The sequence below is a fragment of the Panthera uncia genome, chromosome B1, assembly GCF_023721935.1.
Source record: "Panthera uncia isolate 11264 chromosome B1, Puncia_PCG_1.0, whole genome shotgun sequence".
Classification (NCBI taxonomy): Eukaryota; Metazoa; Chordata; class Mammalia; order Carnivora; family Felidae; genus Panthera; species Panthera uncia.
The window spans coordinates 103,676,695-103,694,237 of record NC_064811.1 but is presented as its reverse complement, the minus strand read 5'-3'; the positions used below and the strand labels follow the sequence as shown (position 1 = coordinate 103,694,237).

General features: G+C 31.3%; 1 protein-coding gene across 1 annotated transcript in view; it reads right to left on the bottom strand.

Moving 5' to 3' along the window:
• Positions 1 to 1,135: 1,135 nt before the first annotated feature.
• The window catches only part of FAT4 (FAT atypical cadherin 4), a 165,236-nt gene continuing 148,828 nt past the window's right edge, over positions 1,136 to 17,543 (bottom strand). Inside the window, exons 10-13 of the mRNA XM_049631149.1 lie at positions 10,852 to 10,956; positions 6,625 to 6,932; positions 2,267 to 2,352; positions 1,136 to 1,390 (exon numbers count right to left, since the gene is read on the bottom strand). Coding sequence (XP_049487106.1) covers positions 1,177 to 1,390; positions 2,267 to 2,352; positions 6,625 to 6,932; positions 10,852 to 10,956 — 713 coding nt within the window. The 3' untranslated portion in view covers positions 1,136 to 1,176. The remainder of the gene's footprint in view (positions 1,391 to 2,266; positions 2,353 to 6,624; positions 6,933 to 10,851; positions 10,957 to 17,543) is intronic.

Here is a 17,543-nt window from a genome sequence, read left to right as displayed (position 1 = left end):
AGCAAGGTAGGAAGCAAACTCATTAGCTGGGAAAGATGGTACAGGAGTGATATTTGGGGTCTGTGAAAAGGGGAGGCTGGAAAGTAATTGAGAAAAGTGAGCAAATGATTAAACTGGAGAATAGAATATGTTGCCACGCAAAATCATGGCCGCATTAGAGATTAGTAGTCACGAATTTGAAGACAATGAACTCCTCCAGAGCAAGAATCTGCCTTGTTCATTTATTTGTAACTAACCTCAGTCCAAGTGCCTAGTTCAAGACTTAGCTTTGCTACTCACCAGCTTGTTGACTTTGAGAAAGTTTTTAAAACACTGAGTAGCTCAGAAATTAATATTATCTATCTCATAAAATGGTTGTAAAAGTTAAAATAGACTAAAAATATTAAGAATAGTATTAACCACAGGGCTTTTAATATATTAATAAAATTAGAAACAAGTAAAGTGTATAATAATAGTTAAAATAGGGCACATTCATATGATGGAACAGCAGGCAGTCATGAACCTCACAATGAGGTTAAGAGTGTTTGTCTCTGGGTGGTGCATAGGATACTTTATATTTTTCTGAATTTTCCAATTTTCATTATGAATAAGATTAATTTTTAAAATAAAGTGTGTTATTTTCACAATTCCAAAATCATTGCAGGGAACCTTAACCAATAAGCACATAGGAAAATAAAATGTTTTACAATTAATCAAATTATTGCTTGTTAAAGGTGTACTAAGGTATATTTTGAAATATATGTTTGTATGTAAAGCTATTTAATATCAAATGTTTTTTTGTATACATTATTACTAACATTTATACATCATTATGTGGCAGATACTTTTCTATGTGATTCATCTACTTGTCATTATAATCTTCACAACTGTTTTGAAGCGCATATAGGCGTAAAAGCATAGGTATATTTTTCTTACACTCCAGAAAATAAGAGTTAATTTTCTAAGTAAATATCACATTTTATGCCAAACAGTAAATATTTAAATTTAATAAGTTAATTAATTCAAATAATTTCTGTGTTAACTGTAAAAGTTAGCTGGTGGTAATTAAATTAAATAAGTAATTAAATGAAATGAACATTTAAAATTCAAAACAATGTAAAACATTTGATACTTTTAGAACTGTGGTCACAATAATTTCAGCTTTGGATGCTCAATTATCATGCATTTTGTTCATTTTTATTTAAAATAATAAGAAATAAAATTGTCATACTGATCTAGGATGCCTTGTGCTGCCAGAGCTTGGCTGGGTTCCAGAGGCCTTCCATTGACTGCAAACTCCATTATGCACCCAACAAAATCATGGCTTTCCACGTGTCCTCTCCTCTGAAGGATCGGATCTAGGGATCTGATACCTCCAACTGTGACTCGATTTGGCTGAACGTCAAGAGTCCTACATGAGAAAGCAAAGATAAGTATATTAGCTCCAACATGATAGATTTCAGTAGAATGTTTAGCTTTAAAAAGAGTGAATATAACTTTCTGGCATGTGTTATAGCGTGGTAAATTTGAATGGAAAATATTACCTATTGATGCATATTCCCTTACAGATTTCTACAGGATTATTAGGTTTTCAAGGCATGAAAAATAATAAAACTTATGGAAGTGACATTTTCAGTTAGCCAAATGGATGTATAAAACAATGCTGAATTAGCAAGAAGCAGCATAACATCAGAGACAAGATAAAGTGCAGCAGAAATAGTGATTATATTAATGTTAGATTAATTAGTGTTAGATAATATTAATGTTAGATTATACATTTTTCTTCCCCACAAGATGATAATAATGCCAATATGTTAATTAATGTCCTAGATGATATGTCAATATTTATTTTTCTCTGTTGTTATTTCTGTTAACATCACTTAGGTTTTAGATGGCATAATTCTGTGTCTCTTCCTGAGGTGCCATTGAAAAGTATCTGTGGATAATTGTGGTATACAACTTCCAAAAGAGGTAAAGACTGGGATCTTTAGTCTAGCCTTGCAGGACCCAGGTCATAGGCAACAATTTCATGATCTACTCAAAGAGCACAGGCCATGTTAGTCTTTCCTTCCTCTATTTGTCCTCATCTCTCCCATCTCGTGTCACACCATTTTTACATATTTTTTATACTCATTATTAACTTTTTATTTACAGAGTAAAAATTCCTTTGGAGAGCATAAAATATTGTAAACTCTCATAACGCTTAGCATAATAAAATTATTTTTAAATGTAGAATTTCCTTTTTAAGGTCATGTAATAATAAGATCAAACGAATAATTTTACTTACCAGTCATCGGAAACTGCCACATTACTGACAGTGCAATACCCTGGTTCTTGGTTCTCAGAACAAGAGTCCACAGTTAAGGAAGCTGCCTATAAAGTAGGAGAAGGAAACATTCATCCTGGGTTCTGCTGTCCCTATTGTCCTTTTCGGCCAACACTGCCCAGTACTTGTTTCTACGTGGACATGATTTTGAAGTTGTGATAACATTTTGGCTTAGTATGTTATGACGTAATACACCTATAATATCAAATTTTGGGCACATATTTCTTTTACATGTCTAAAACTGTGACATTATTACATATAAGAAGTGGGAAGTACTTTGAAAAATCTTCACCAGGCCCCTTGTGTATAAGTGAAAAACCGATAGGGCACCTGGGTGGCTCAGTGAATTGACAGTCCAGCGCTTGATTCTGGTCAGGTCACGATCTCACAGTTTGTGAGTTTGAGCCCCGTATCGGACTCCATGCTGACGGTGCAGACCTGCTTGGGATTCTCTCTCATCTAGTTGATATTTTCAACTAGAGAATATCACATAGATATTTATGAATGACTCAACTAGGAAAAAAAACACTTTAGATAGTGGCATAATATTTTGATAAATCTTAACATAATTTTCTGATTTTCTAAAAGCTTCATGATACAGAACGTCTGAGGGGAAGTTTTATTTGAATAACACCCTATGCAATTTAATCGTCAGAGTTAAATGTGCTTTCTTGTACTGTTGAATTTTTCTACCAGTACTGCTGTAAATTGACATGTTTGTATCCTGTCTATTCAGTGATTCAAAGCTGAGAAGTTAATGATTTTGCCAGTTTCTAACAAAATCCCTTTGAACTGTAGAAAATGACAGATTCAAAATCCAGTAGGGGCCTTCTTTTGGGTCTTTTCTAAAATAGGAAGATACTTTTTTCCTCTGACTGAAGTACTAATGACAAAGGTATTTTTTTCCACATTTGGTATTATTTAAAACTTGATAGCCACATACTACAAATGAACTGAAAGAATTTTTTTTCTATCACTTTTGGCATACACATAGTACCTCTTTTTTTTTTTTTTTTTTTTTTTTTTTTTCCCTCTTGCTCCCAAGTCCTAAATTTAGATAGAATTAAATGGTCATAAAATTTAAAGGGGCCTTGGAAGTCATCAGATAAAATCACCTATTCTACATAAATGGCTGTTGACAATATCTTAGCAATATAGTTATCTCCCACCTGCTATGCCCCCATTAGGATGCTGTCATTATTAGGAAATCATTGTGGCTAATGTAAGCCCCAATATACAATATCGATACCAGACTCCATATGCTTGTTCTAATTCTGTCTGTTTCAATAATGCCAGAGTAAATGGATAATCAGGAATATTGGACTTTTCTAAATTTGTATTCTCCTAAAGGTCTTCCTCTGAGAATACTAGTTTGGTATTAGGCTGGTTTAAAAAAGCTCAGGCAGGAAGGTGCATACTAACTTATTACTAACCTAAAAAATTATTATTGCCAAGATTTGCTTGTTATACCCCTATTAGAATTCACTGAAGTCAGTATGATTTTTTAGGCACTACTCATAATTAAAATTTATTGAGATTAAAACATTTTTTCTAACCTCAAAAGGATGTATGGAACCATGGTTTTGAAAACTCAGGGTGACTAACATTCAACAAGCACCTATTTAATATCAAATATTTAAAAATATATAAAATATATAAATTTTTATAAAGAAAACTATATGTAAAATATACAACAATATATAAAATTTTAGATATAATTTATATTAATCCTTGCAATAATACCAAAATGTGGAGATATTATTCCCATTTATAGACCACTTTGATTTTCTGCCCAACCCCTTTTCAAAACACAACCCATCTTGAATTATTATCAAATACAGTCTCCAAATGAGTATTTTTCAAGTAGATTTTTTTTTTAATTATTTTTAGAATATCAATGTTTTAAATTACTGTTACTAGGGGCACCTGGGTGGCTCAGTCGGTTAAGCTTTGGACTTCAGCTCAGGACATGATCTGGTGGTTTGTGGGTTCAAGGCCCAGGCTGGACTTCTCACTGACAACTCAGAGCCTGGAGCCTGCTTCAGATTCTCTGCTTCAGATTCTGTGTCTCCCTCTCTCTCTGCCCCTCCCCCCTTATGCTCTCTCTCAAAAATAAATAAATAAACATTAAAAAAAATAAGTTACTGTTACTAAATTTTATTCTCGTTTTGGTCTCATTTTCGGAATATCGGGGATAATTTTTTAAGTAAACATTTTATAAATTAATATATGTTAGAATAAAGTTATAGTTACAGAATGCTAATACCAAGTTCATAAGAAAATGGAAGACAATATATAAAGTAATATAATATATAATTTAAATGATTCATAAATTTTCACTAATACTTTTATTGTTTCCTCACTTATATTTTAATAAATTACAACTACTAGCCTTGTAAGACCCTGAATGTAACACAATGGATATGGAGATATCAGTGGATGAGTATCTGAACATCTAACCTTGATGATGTTGATAAAATCATCTGGTCATCTTTATATCCATCATCATTCCTTTTTTTTTTTTTGTCCTTTGTGTTTCTGTATTTAAAAAATTGTTTAAAATCTTCTTTTCTAAGTTATATTAGAGTGGAGGAGAGAAAAGCCATTGTATCTGATGCCATTAAACACACACACACACACACACACACACACACAAAACAAACAAAACAAAACCCCCAAAAATCCCACATGGATTTAAAGTACTGCTAAAAACAAATGGGGAATTTGATACTTTGATAAAGATTGTTTGTTATTTATGTTTGTCAGAAAAAAAATCAATATAATAAGATTCCTCCTGTCTTATGCCTTTATGAAATTTGTAATTAGGAAGGGCACAAAAGTTTTTCCTTTAAAACTGTGGATCACAGAAAAAATAGCAGAAATAGTTTCTATGTTCTTTCTATAAATTGCTTATATGTAGTCCAACAATATAAAGTGGTCCCAAAATTTAGTGCCCAAAAATTTCTATTGTCAGACAAATATATGATTCATTTGATCAGTTTCAAAACTATATAACTCACTGTATTTTTTATATTTTTCTGGATTGTCACAGAGCTGAGACATAAAACTATAATCATTTAGATCACATTTCTTCATTTAAAAAATGATTTCAGAGCATTTATTTTGTTCTTTTGGCTAATTTTTATTTCAAATATTTATTTATTTTTGAGAGAGAGTGCCTAAGCAGGGAAGGGGCAGAGAGAGAGAGGGAATACAGGATCCAAAGTGGGCTCCCCACTGACAGCAGAGGGGCTCCAACTTATGAACTACGAGATCATGACCTGAGATGAAGTTGGATGCTTAATCTACTGAGTCACCCAGGTGCCCCAAATGTTTATTTTAATACATGACTTCAACCTTTAACTCTATTTCTATGTAGGGTAGAATGTAAATTTTAAAGAGTAGTTATAATTTTAGAAGTTTGATGATAAAATCCAAAAATATTTTAAAATAGTTTTTGTTAGCATTTACTTTTTCAAAAACCCTTGATAGTTGTTGAAAATGGGGGTGGGGGAACCATGAAGAGATAGTTGGTAAGTAAGTAAATATGTGTGTGTGTGTGTGTGTGTGTGTGTGTGTGTGTCTTTCCATTCTAGATGTATTGCTCTGTATCAAATGGTTTCAAACACTTACAGGTAAAATACATCATGCATTTTCCTTTTTAAAGAAAAAAAATACTTGTTTAATGAACACAAGTACTAAATAAATACATACTGTCTTACTGTAACATGAGAGCCATATAATTAAGTGGAATATAATATGGAAATCTTGAATATTACTGAGTTTAAAATTCTAAAAATACTTTAGCTAGTCAGCAAACAGAACTTCATTTTATTGCAGTCTCCTGTGATAGACCTCACAGATGACAGCGTATTGAGGAGCTAAGTGCAGTAAGGACTACTCACGACTGTTTTGGAATATGTGTTAGCATCATCTTTTATCAGTAATTTATTTACAGAAAAGTTTTTTTCATTTGTTTTTAAATTGTTTCTTCAGTTAGGACAAGGATACTTACAAAAGTAGCCATTTTAAGTACAGTTCTGACATGGCCTTAAACATATATAGGAAATGTATAAAATGGAATATTTATGCACTAGGATGTTTTATTTACTTTGCTTCCTTTTATTATTTTTGAGACAAGTTGTTTTTTGTGACAGGCATAGCTGTCATGAGCAAAAGAAAGATTATTACCTACTTGTGGCTATAGTTCATACCAAAACTGGTTAAATTTGAACCTTAATTCATGCTTTAACTTGAAGGCCTGATTGACTGGATGTACAACAATAAAACAAGTTTTAACGTAAAATGAAATGTCTTACCATTCCTGCTCTCCGGGCAATCACAGTGTGAAAATGTCCATCTGACACTTTCTTCATAGTGGTGAGTTTATATGTACCACTGCCTAAATTATAAGAGAATCTTAATCTTTCTTCAGCAATTTCAAGGGCCAAAAACTCAGCCCGGTCCCCTGTCTGGTTGTCATAGTTGTAAAGCAGTAAAGCATGACTTTTAATAGTTGCAAATTTGACATAAATATAGTTGTTATTGGGGTCCAAGCTGGGAAATTCCATGTATGACAGCTCCTCAAATCCATAACTGTTCAACTCACAGTGCTTTCCAAAGACACCTGTAGATGAAAAAATTGACAAATTGACACATCAAATTCCAGTGAAGTTTTAGTAAATGATTTTGGTTAAAATATTTTTATGTTGCAATAATTATTCAGGTTTTACCAGCCTTATTTTGTATTATTCTCCAAAGAATATTGTCTAAATTAAATTGAAATAGAACAAATCAATGATCTTTAAGGCATATGAGAGATGATGAACTACTGTACTTGCTTCTCTTTGGCCAACTAAAAACCATACCTAAGTAGGTCCCATTTCTAAACATTAGAATTAGTGGAATGGAGTATGTCTGAAGTTATTTCTTCCCTGGAAAACTTTCAAAATTAGTTTGTCACCATTTTAAAAGTTCTAATATGCTGTAATTTTCAACTGAGATACTTCCCTTACAATACTTAATTCTTAAAAACAATTTTAATTCAATTGATGGTAAATTTTGTTTTGACCTTCAAAAAGAATTAATCACTACACTCATGATATTTTCGAGAGCCACTAGATTAGGGAACCACTGCTTTTAGGAAAGGAAATAACTGTCTTAAGTTTTTTATCTCTGTCTTGCTTTATACCTTCTTTGAGTATGATTTACAACAGACTACTTTAAAATAGCTTTCTGCTTTTTTTTTTTTTTTTTTGAAATCCAGTATCCCCACTTGTTTGTGCTGGTTCTTTTTCAAACTTGAAAAATGAGTTTTATTGATGTTACAGTGCTACGCCAAAATTCTTTTCCCACAAATATTAGTAGACTGTAGCAAATGATTGGAAAATTAACCCATGCCAATACATCATGATTCTTATTAACTGGCAAAGGTTCCATTCCTTAATTTTGGCTGTATATCTCTTGTAAATGCGTTAAATTTAGTCAGGGAATTGTTAAGCTAGAAGAAACTAATGCCATCATTTTACAGAATATTTAAAACTTGCCTGAGGTCACAAAACCATGGGAGACAGAGCCAGAATTTGAGGCCAGATCTACTGATTGTCTAGTTGTTTTGACTACATCACATTTTATATCCAAATGTTCTTTAAATTAAAACGGCCTAGAAGTTGCTGTAAAAGCTTGTGTTGTTTATCTTTTCCTTCTCTGTCAAGGCTGAGATAATAATCATAAATATGTAGGAAATATGCATATGAGTTATTTCTAAACATTAGCTGCATTAAGGAAAAAGCAAACATATAATAGAAGTTATATCTATTGTCAATATTTCATACATTTATTTATATATCATAAATATATGATATATATCATATATTATTATATAATTAATAATGTGTATATATATATAACATATATACACAAATTTTTAAATTTTATTTATATTAAATGTTCATTTACTATATTACATATATCTTGCTTATATATACAGGAAGAGTAATGAAAGTTAAAAGAACAAGCAAAGATGGAGCATAGAAATGAAATAGACTATTGAGTAAAAAATTGTACTGTGTGTTCTCTTAGGCCCCTTCTAATTAAAAATATGAACACGTGCTTAAAAATTGATTTATGCAAAATGAATATACATACTGGACAGATGTCCTACATTTTTATTCAAATAGGCACTAGATACAAATTGATTCATGAAAATATTTGTTTATGGAATATTTTTCTTAGAGAAAGGTACATTCTTGTTTTTAAAATAAAATAAAATTTAATGAAGATTTTAACACAGCCCTCCAAATGAAATGCTGTGAAATAAATCTACACAAAGATCAGGTGAAATTATTAAAATTACTCTAATAAGGAATATTTTGTGTGTGGATAGTTATACATATATATACATACATAGGAAGTTATAGTTATACAGGCTTCCTTTATAAAATCGTAAGCACTTATGCTTTTCTAAAACAAAATCCAAAAAAATAAAAATCTGAAAAAATTTTAAAAATCCAAACAACAAATCTTTCACTGATGAGAAAGTAAACAGTGCAAAATTTTTTCCCAATTTCAAAATTACAGTTAGGATGTTGTTTTATAGGATGCATGTGTAACTACCTCCAGCTATTTGTTTGAGGCATTCCATCTGTCATTTGTATTTGTATGGTTCACCCACATTCAATTTGAAAAGGAAAATACTTTATCCTTTAATTCTCTCTGGTCTCCAGTCATGTATTCTTGTTTTAAGGTTTTCTGTTTTCTTTTCTTTTATAAATCTTCTTTTGCCAACTGACAATGTCAAAGTTTACATAATGTTTGTTTGTTTGTTTGTTTGCCACTGGAAGAAACAGTGGGAGAAATCTGCTGCCAGCTGTATGTGATCTGCCTCTAATTTACATTGTTGTGCTAGTCCGCTTTCCCTGGGGAACTCAGGTAGGGTGAAGGCAAGGTCCATTTGGACCCCAAACACTTTTGCCCAATAGGCAATGATTGTTGTATCAGCTACCCTGCAGCAACGACTTGTTTCTATTTGGTATCAATTATCTTAAGTCTTCATATTTGCAACTGAAATGCAATGCAATCTCTAAAAATGTAAAAACCTTTCTTCAGTCACTTGAAAATTCATTTTTTCCACTTTGCATTCCAATCCCCTTATCTTTCATTCCAAATACAAGTTAAACCATGAAACCTGCTTGTGGTTATCTATAGAAAGCAGCACCCTTTAGGATTATAAGAGATTACTGAAAGAAGTTTTTAGAAGATCTAAAGTTGTGGTTATTTTGACCTTAATCTACTTTTCACTGCTTCAGAAGCATTGTTGGTGAGAATCTCAAAAAAAATTTTTAAAAAGCAGGGATCCTGTAAGTGTCACTGAACTAAAAATAATATTGTGTTCTAGTTACTATATCATCTTGGGGTAGTTTTGTTTCATTTTTATTTTTTTGACTTTAGAGAAAGTCCTCAATTTCTGGACCTCAGAACCACTGCTAAATGCATGGCTCACAATTAGATACTTATATTCTGTTTTCCTTTATCATTCTACTGATGTTGTGCTTTGCGAAGATAAAACTAGATAGAGTCATGGAGTCATTTGAAAATGAATTAACACTACATTTTACTTTTACTAGAAATCTCAGATTCTGTTTTAAATTCTATTCTCCAATATATGTTGAGATTCACTTTTCAGAGTCCATACAGCACAATGATATGCTCAAAAGACTACAAAATATCTTTCTCTTCTCTTGTTTATGGAGAGAGATTAGGGTCTTTAATTACTGTAGGACATCTGGGGATGAATACTATATTGTGGGGTAAGGTATCCCTTAAATAAATGGAATAATCACAAAGCGCTGAAACAACCCAGGTTAAAATAAAAGCTTGCTCCAAAGCTGTTTTCATAGTCCTTGGTGGTCTCAGTGCTGGATAACCTTTGAGTGAGATCTGAAAGAAATCTTCTAGTTCATTCCAGTATGGTCAATAGATACTAATGTGTTAAAAAAAAATTGTAACAACTTTCTTTTTCAAAAAAGACATTATTAGTCTGAATTTTGATTAGTTATTTGGTAGTATCTACAAAAAGCCTGTCATGAAAATTGCATGTCTAGTTATTAAATCCTTCTATTAGAAGTGAATGAATTAATGTAAAAAAAAAGCAAAACAAACAAAAACCAATTCGATTAATTATCCTTAAAGATTTTAAGTAGGGAGTGACGTCATAGAGTGCTTTAAAAGATTTTTTCTTTGATATGTTCCAGGCTAAAAAGAAGTCATCCATAAATATTGAAGGGAAATGTCCTGAGGAGACAACATCAAATTCAATTATCTTGCATCAATTACTTTTCTAGTAATAATCAAAGCAATATATTCAAGGGCATTCCATAATTAACTTTTTAAAAATGTATTAAGCCTTTGTACCTTCATTTTGCTAAAACCTCCTGTGTAAAGCAACTAATATTTTCTTAATCACTCATGGCCACAATAAAATAAAATTGCTAAACTGTATGCCAAAATAGATTGATATTTTATATCAATAAGTAAGCTGAACTCACCAAATGGACAATGGCAATAGTATGACTCCACACCACTTTGGCAGGAACCTCCATTAAAACAGGGGTTACATTCACAGTAATTGACTGAAGATTCACACAGTTTCCCTGAAAAGTATCAAATTCATTTTAAAAATCTTATCCAAACATATTGATACCATTACTGCATCACCATATGTAAAAATCTGTTCTGAGAGATCATATCTTGGAGAAAAGAAATATAAGAACATTTTACTTGCCATGAGAAAATTGGAATACCTCAGAGTTCAAAATCCTATTTACTTGTCTCAGTGTAAAGATGTGCATTAAAATAGTTGGGAAATAATTTATATAATCATCTTGGAAGGAACTACTGTTTTCAGGAAAATCACAAATGTGAACATATTTAAATGTTTTCACTGAACTTATTTTCTCTTGTCAGTGTTGCTTCTTTTTTCAATTTTATAATGAGATTTGAAAGTTCTATAGTATAATTCTCACTATAGAGATTTCCTTGACTCAGATTTTTGTAAAGGTAAGAATCAATTTTGTTTAGCTTATTTGTCAAACTAAAATATTTTCCCTCTCCGAAATATCCCTTCACTTAAAAATTTCTGTTGTAAAAAAGAATAAGAAATCCAGAAACACATCATATATTTCAAATACTTAAGATTTACTCTTGACTACAAGTTATGGATACCTTGTCTTTTTTCTAAAACATTCACACACAACCAGCACATCATTCAGTATCCAAGAACTCCTCATAGATCTTAAATCCATTAATATTAACTATTACTGGCCATCTTCTAAGATGGGGATATGGCAGTCAAAAAAAAAAAAAGCAGATAAGTGTCAGAACATGGCATTTCCATTTTAATGGGGGAGATTAATCCAAACAATAGGAAACTTTTACATTTCACAGATGAAAAAGAAGAGGCTCTTGAAGTCTAATATTTTGCCTAAGAAATTGCAAAACTATGGCACAAGACCAATGTAGGTCTGCTCCCATATCTAGGTTTTGCAAAGCTGTGGGTGAATACTTAGCCACTTGGTAGGCCAAATTTAGAGTTTATGGTCAGTCCTATCTGTTTTTGGTTGTTCCAATGTCACTTTTCTATAATTTTAAAATACTGTAATGACTTATTTGTTAGAATAGCTTCTAGTTTTCCAATTCCCAGAAACAATAAGATGGTATAGAGTTCTTTGTTAATTTCCACTTATTGATATGAGGGTTTAGTTACTTAATTAAATAGAGTTTTTTTCCAGAAAGTTATTTTCTACTTCTTAGTATAAGAACTAGAAATGTTTCTATGAGCATAGATAATCCATTTTATCATGATTACTATGCTTAAAACATAGTCAAAATTTTGTTTAATTTAGTTCTGTTTTTGTGGCTTGATTATGTAGCCACAATTGTTCCAGTTAAAATTATAAGCATGAGTCAGAATGCATGACATTACTAACTAAACATGTTTCTCTACATCATAGGGTCATAAACAACATTTTTTCTTTATAAATAAAATTGGGAACCTCCTTAAAAGGTAAAACAATAACAATTTTAGAATACCTTTCCATTCTAAAGGGAAATAATGAAAATAAACAAGTTACCAATCTAGAGGCACAGAAATTGGGTTTTAAGCATTATAACAATTAGTTACATTTGAGAAACAGGCAGAAGAACTTTATTATAAGCCTGTACAATATCATAAGAGAGATGCTATGTCATAGAACTCTTTCCTGTGGCGTTTTCCAATTGGATTTCTGACAGATCATTCTAGAGAAGTGAATTTTTTTCTTTAATAAAATATTAGTATTGCCCAATAAATAAGGCCTATGGGCTGTACTTTTAATTATTTATTTGCTATCAGGAATGTCATATCCACTACTTGTATTTTTCTCCACTATAAGAACATACATAATTTTCACATGTGCTATGGGACTAAATAAGGTTTCATTTTCTTTTTTTTTTCTTTTGAAAATTTCTTTTAGAATTATGTTAAAAGTAGCATGTATTGAGTACAGTTGTTCTTGAACAATACAGGGTTTTTAAGGAAGCCAACCCCCCTCAGTTGAAAATCCACATATAACTTTTGACTCCCCCAAGAGTTAATTACTAACAGCCTGCTGTCGATCAGAAGCTTTGCCAATAACATAGTCAATTAACACGTTTTATATATGTATTAATATACTGTATTTTTATAATAAAGTAACCTTGAGAAAATAAAATGTTATTAAGAAAATGAAAAGGAAGGAGAAAATACGTTTATAATACTGTACTATATTTATCAAAATATATATATACATATATATATATATGTAAATATATACATATACATGGACCCTGCACAGTTCAAAAGTGTATTGTTTAAGGGTCATGTGTACATAGATTAACATACTGGACAAATGCAGTCAGTAGAACACTTATATTGTGAAAACAAGTTAGTGGGTTCCAAAATTACAGCTTTACTTTTTGATGACTGGAAACGGGGAGCAAAGAGTAACCAATTTAGGGAGCATGGGCATGAACAATACTCACATATTTGGACTTAAATTTCCTCCAAGAAAAATATCTGTGTATAAAAGCCCAAGTCATTGATACTATAAATCTCAAATACAACCTCTTTAGAATCCTGTTGGGAATGACTACCTTTTAAACTTGTGGTGTAAACAACAACAACAAAAGAAAATTAGGTGGTTTTTTTTTTTGTAATTTATATAAATTAGCTATCTTATTTACCTCTCACAAAATTAGAATTTAATATAGACATCTGAATTTAATTTAAATAGACACTATAGGCTATTTCAGTCCAAAATTAAGAATGGAAAAAAAAAAACCCAAATTAGGTAGACTTACTCATGTATTAAAACATATAGCAACTATGGAAATTGCAGAAGAAACTACAAACTAAGAAAATATTAGTTTGAGAATGAATTTCTTTTAAAAGTTAAAATAAATTCTCAATGGAATCTGATTCTTTGAATATACAACAATTTAAATAGACAGTTGTAAGAGAAAAATTCAGTCTTTCATTTTACGTTTTAATTGAAACCAGAGCTTTATTTTCTTACTTTTCCCTAGTAGATAAATATTTTTAAAAATGTGAAAAGTGACTTTGGTAGGGGTTAAATAAATGGATTTATTGTTGAGTTTGAGAAAAATAGTCTTAAATGTTGGTATCACAGTATGTAAATTATTTACCATTCAAAAATTTAGTTTGAGTACTCCATTTAATGAGGTTTTTTTAATAATTAGTGAATTTCAAAGAAGTTACCATACTAGATTCAAAGACATAATTTAAAAAACTCAATGTTGAAATTTAAATTATTATTAAAAAGACTTGTGTAATGAAGGAAAGATGTCATAATTTTGCGTAGAATCAAAAGAAAGCCTTCAGTTGCAAATTTCTTAGGTTTGGAAAGTTCATGCTCTATTATCCAGTTAGAAGTCAGCAGCAAGTTCTGCAAACATCTATCTACTTAAATACTCGTGTTAATGGCATAATGTTTATTAGAGAACGCAGCAGTTTGAATTACTCTAACATAGAAAATAATCTGATATGTTGGAGAATCCATATAAAGCTAAATCTTGGGTCATGAACTTAATTAAAGCTGCAAGTCTATTAACAATATTTGCCATAGCCTTGAGGCTTTGAAGTATACTGATAGGGCTTGCACAAAGAAAAGGATCTCAAACTCAAGGATCTGGAACTCAAAAGGCCTTGTTCTATTAAGATATGTTAGTTGTGACAGCAGTTGTTTACAAGCTTAAACTGGTCTAAGTCCTTTGACATCCATCGATTAATTGTGCTGATATAAATTATTTATCATAGATAGAAGGATGTATGCTTCAAGAAGTATAAGCTCTTAGCACCTGGAGAATAGGAATGCTGAAGATAATGCATAATTGGAGGCCAGTGTATCTACAGACTTTCCAAGATTATAGTTTAAACTTACAAAATAGATTTAGCATGTATCTTCACGTTTGGAGCAGAAGTTATGATGAATTCATAAACTGACCGTTCTGTGATCACCTATGGTCTTTTCAACAAGGACGCGTATTCAAGTTTCATTCATTCCAATGGAACATTTCAGTGTTGATTATGTGGAGTGGCACACTTATTCTCATCTGCTAATTTGTCCAGCTATGAGAATATGATTTCTGATATCTGACAGTCCATGTAGGCTTCACTTTAATATCTTAGACTGTACGTAATATATTATATCACAACGAATATTATTTTTGTACCTCTTGTATTTGTACATAGGTAGAAAGGAGACTATGTGAAACTATTAAAGTCCATTTTATATCTAAATTGATTATACTATTAATAAATATAATTCTACAGGAATGCAAGCTGGTGCAGCCACTCTGGAAAACAGTATGGAGGTTCGTCAAAAAACTAAAAATAGAACTACCCTACGACCCAGCAATTGCACTACTAGGCATTTATCCAAGGGATACAGGGGTGCTGTTTCAAAGGGACACATGCACCCCTGTGTTTATAACAGCACTATCAACAATAGCCAAAGTATAGAAAGAGCCCAAATGTCCATCAATGGATGAATGGATGAAGAAGAGGTGGTATATATATACAATGGAGCATTACTCGGCAATCAAAAAGAATGAAATCTTGCCATTTGCAACTACGTGGATGGAACTGGAGGGTATTATGCTAAGTGAAATTAGTCAGTCAGAGAAAGACAAAAGTCATATGACTTCACTGATATGAAGAGACAAAAAAAAAACACTGATATTTAAGAGACAAAACAGATGAACATAAGGGAAGGGAAACAAAAATAATATGAAAACAGGGAGGGGGACAAAACAGAAGAGACTCATAAATATGGAGAACAAACTGAGGGTTGCTGGAGGGGATGTGGGAGGGGGAATGGGCTAAATGGGTAAGGGGCACTAAGGAATCTACTCCTGAAATCATTGTTGCACTATATGCTAACTAATTTAGATGTAAATTTAAAAAATAAATAAAGTAAATTAAAAATTAAAAAAATAAATAAATCTAATTCTATGATATATGTTATTTATTCTGAATATTTATGCTTATAAGCTTTTTTACTATTTTTGCAGAAAGTAGCTTTTATTCACACTATTAAATGTTTCCCATTATTGTGAAAAAAACTATGAAGATAGCTCATCTAAATATCCTAATCAAATAGTATTTTGTTTTATTACATCAAAAGAAAGTAAAAATATCATGTTTAAGAGCTGCTAGAAAGAAAGGCAAAGGGGAAAATATTTTATTTTTGTATTTTAAAACATGTACCAATACAATTTCAATGAGGCTACAGATGATGATGTGTAATCACATTCATAATATCCATGACAAGTTTACAAATACATGTTTGTTTTCTGCAGAAATAAGAAGCATTTAAGCTTCTGGAAACCTCTTATTAATGCTTTTGTAAGTTGCAAATCATATTTTAAAGTAAAGTAATCAAAACAAGAAATGAGCCACTCTTCCATATCTCCCAGAAATTTTCATTTCCTATCTATTGGCTACATTTTGTTTATGTTCTATGGTTTTCTTGTCACATGATCATTGACAACATCCATGTATTACTGTTGTGATTTTGAAAGAATGACTCAGTTACAACTCCCATCTTCATGAAAGCAAATGTTTGCCAAGTTTTTCAGTAAAATTACTATGCACAACCTGTTTATAACTTTATATATGTCTGGAAAAAAATTCCTATTTATACTGTCAAATGTCATAAAAGTGATGAATGGACATATCTCATCCTCTGAAATATCAGGACTTACTTGAGAGCATAGGAAAACTTCTCCATATGGTAATACACCCTGGCACGACTCCAAATACCACACCTAAAATGCATCCAGATGTGTGAAAGTGGATGGGAAAGGTTAAAGGGGCTATGAACTAATTCTGTTAAGACACCCAGATTTGGGAATAAGCTCCATCTACCTGCTGCATTTTATAACACCATCCATTCCTATGTGAATGACTTAATGCAACATTGTGCTACAAACAACGGAAGCCTAGAGCAGGAAGACAAATGATAAGTGGTTACTGACTCTAATTGTGCTTTCTAATTAGTCTTCTATTAAATGTGAGAAATTTTCATTTGTATAGGAAAAGAAATACTGGATTTGTAGTTGTTAATTTCCTCTGGAGGAGGAACTGAGGCATGTTATGAACTTCTGAGGCATGAATATATGAAAGATATTCTCTTTTGATTTACTGAGGTATATATCGACAATGATGTAATTTCTGGTATTGTTAAACCTTGCGAAAATCTAGAAATTAATTTTTCACATGTCCTATACTATACTAAATTGATTCATTCTTTCGAATAACCTGTATTATAGTGAATCAAAGTTTCACTTAGTGCTATAAAAATTAAATTATAGAACAGTTTTTTAATAATGAAACATGAAGTGATTGTTACTGAATGTGAAGTCTCACTATTTTTTTTTCAATTTCCTTTTGGTCATTTTTCTAGTAATTAGGAAAAAAAGATCAGAAAGACAAGTTATACAAACAAATTCATTCCCTCTAAATCACTCATTCATTTAAAAAAATCCTTATTTCGTATGTATTATGTGATGCTATGATAACCAACTGGAAATTAAAATTTAAAATATATATATGGTATATACATATATATCAGTACTATACTGGTGGCAATGTGGTAATCACTATATCCCTTCATATCTTTTTATTGTGTTTGTTCCATAA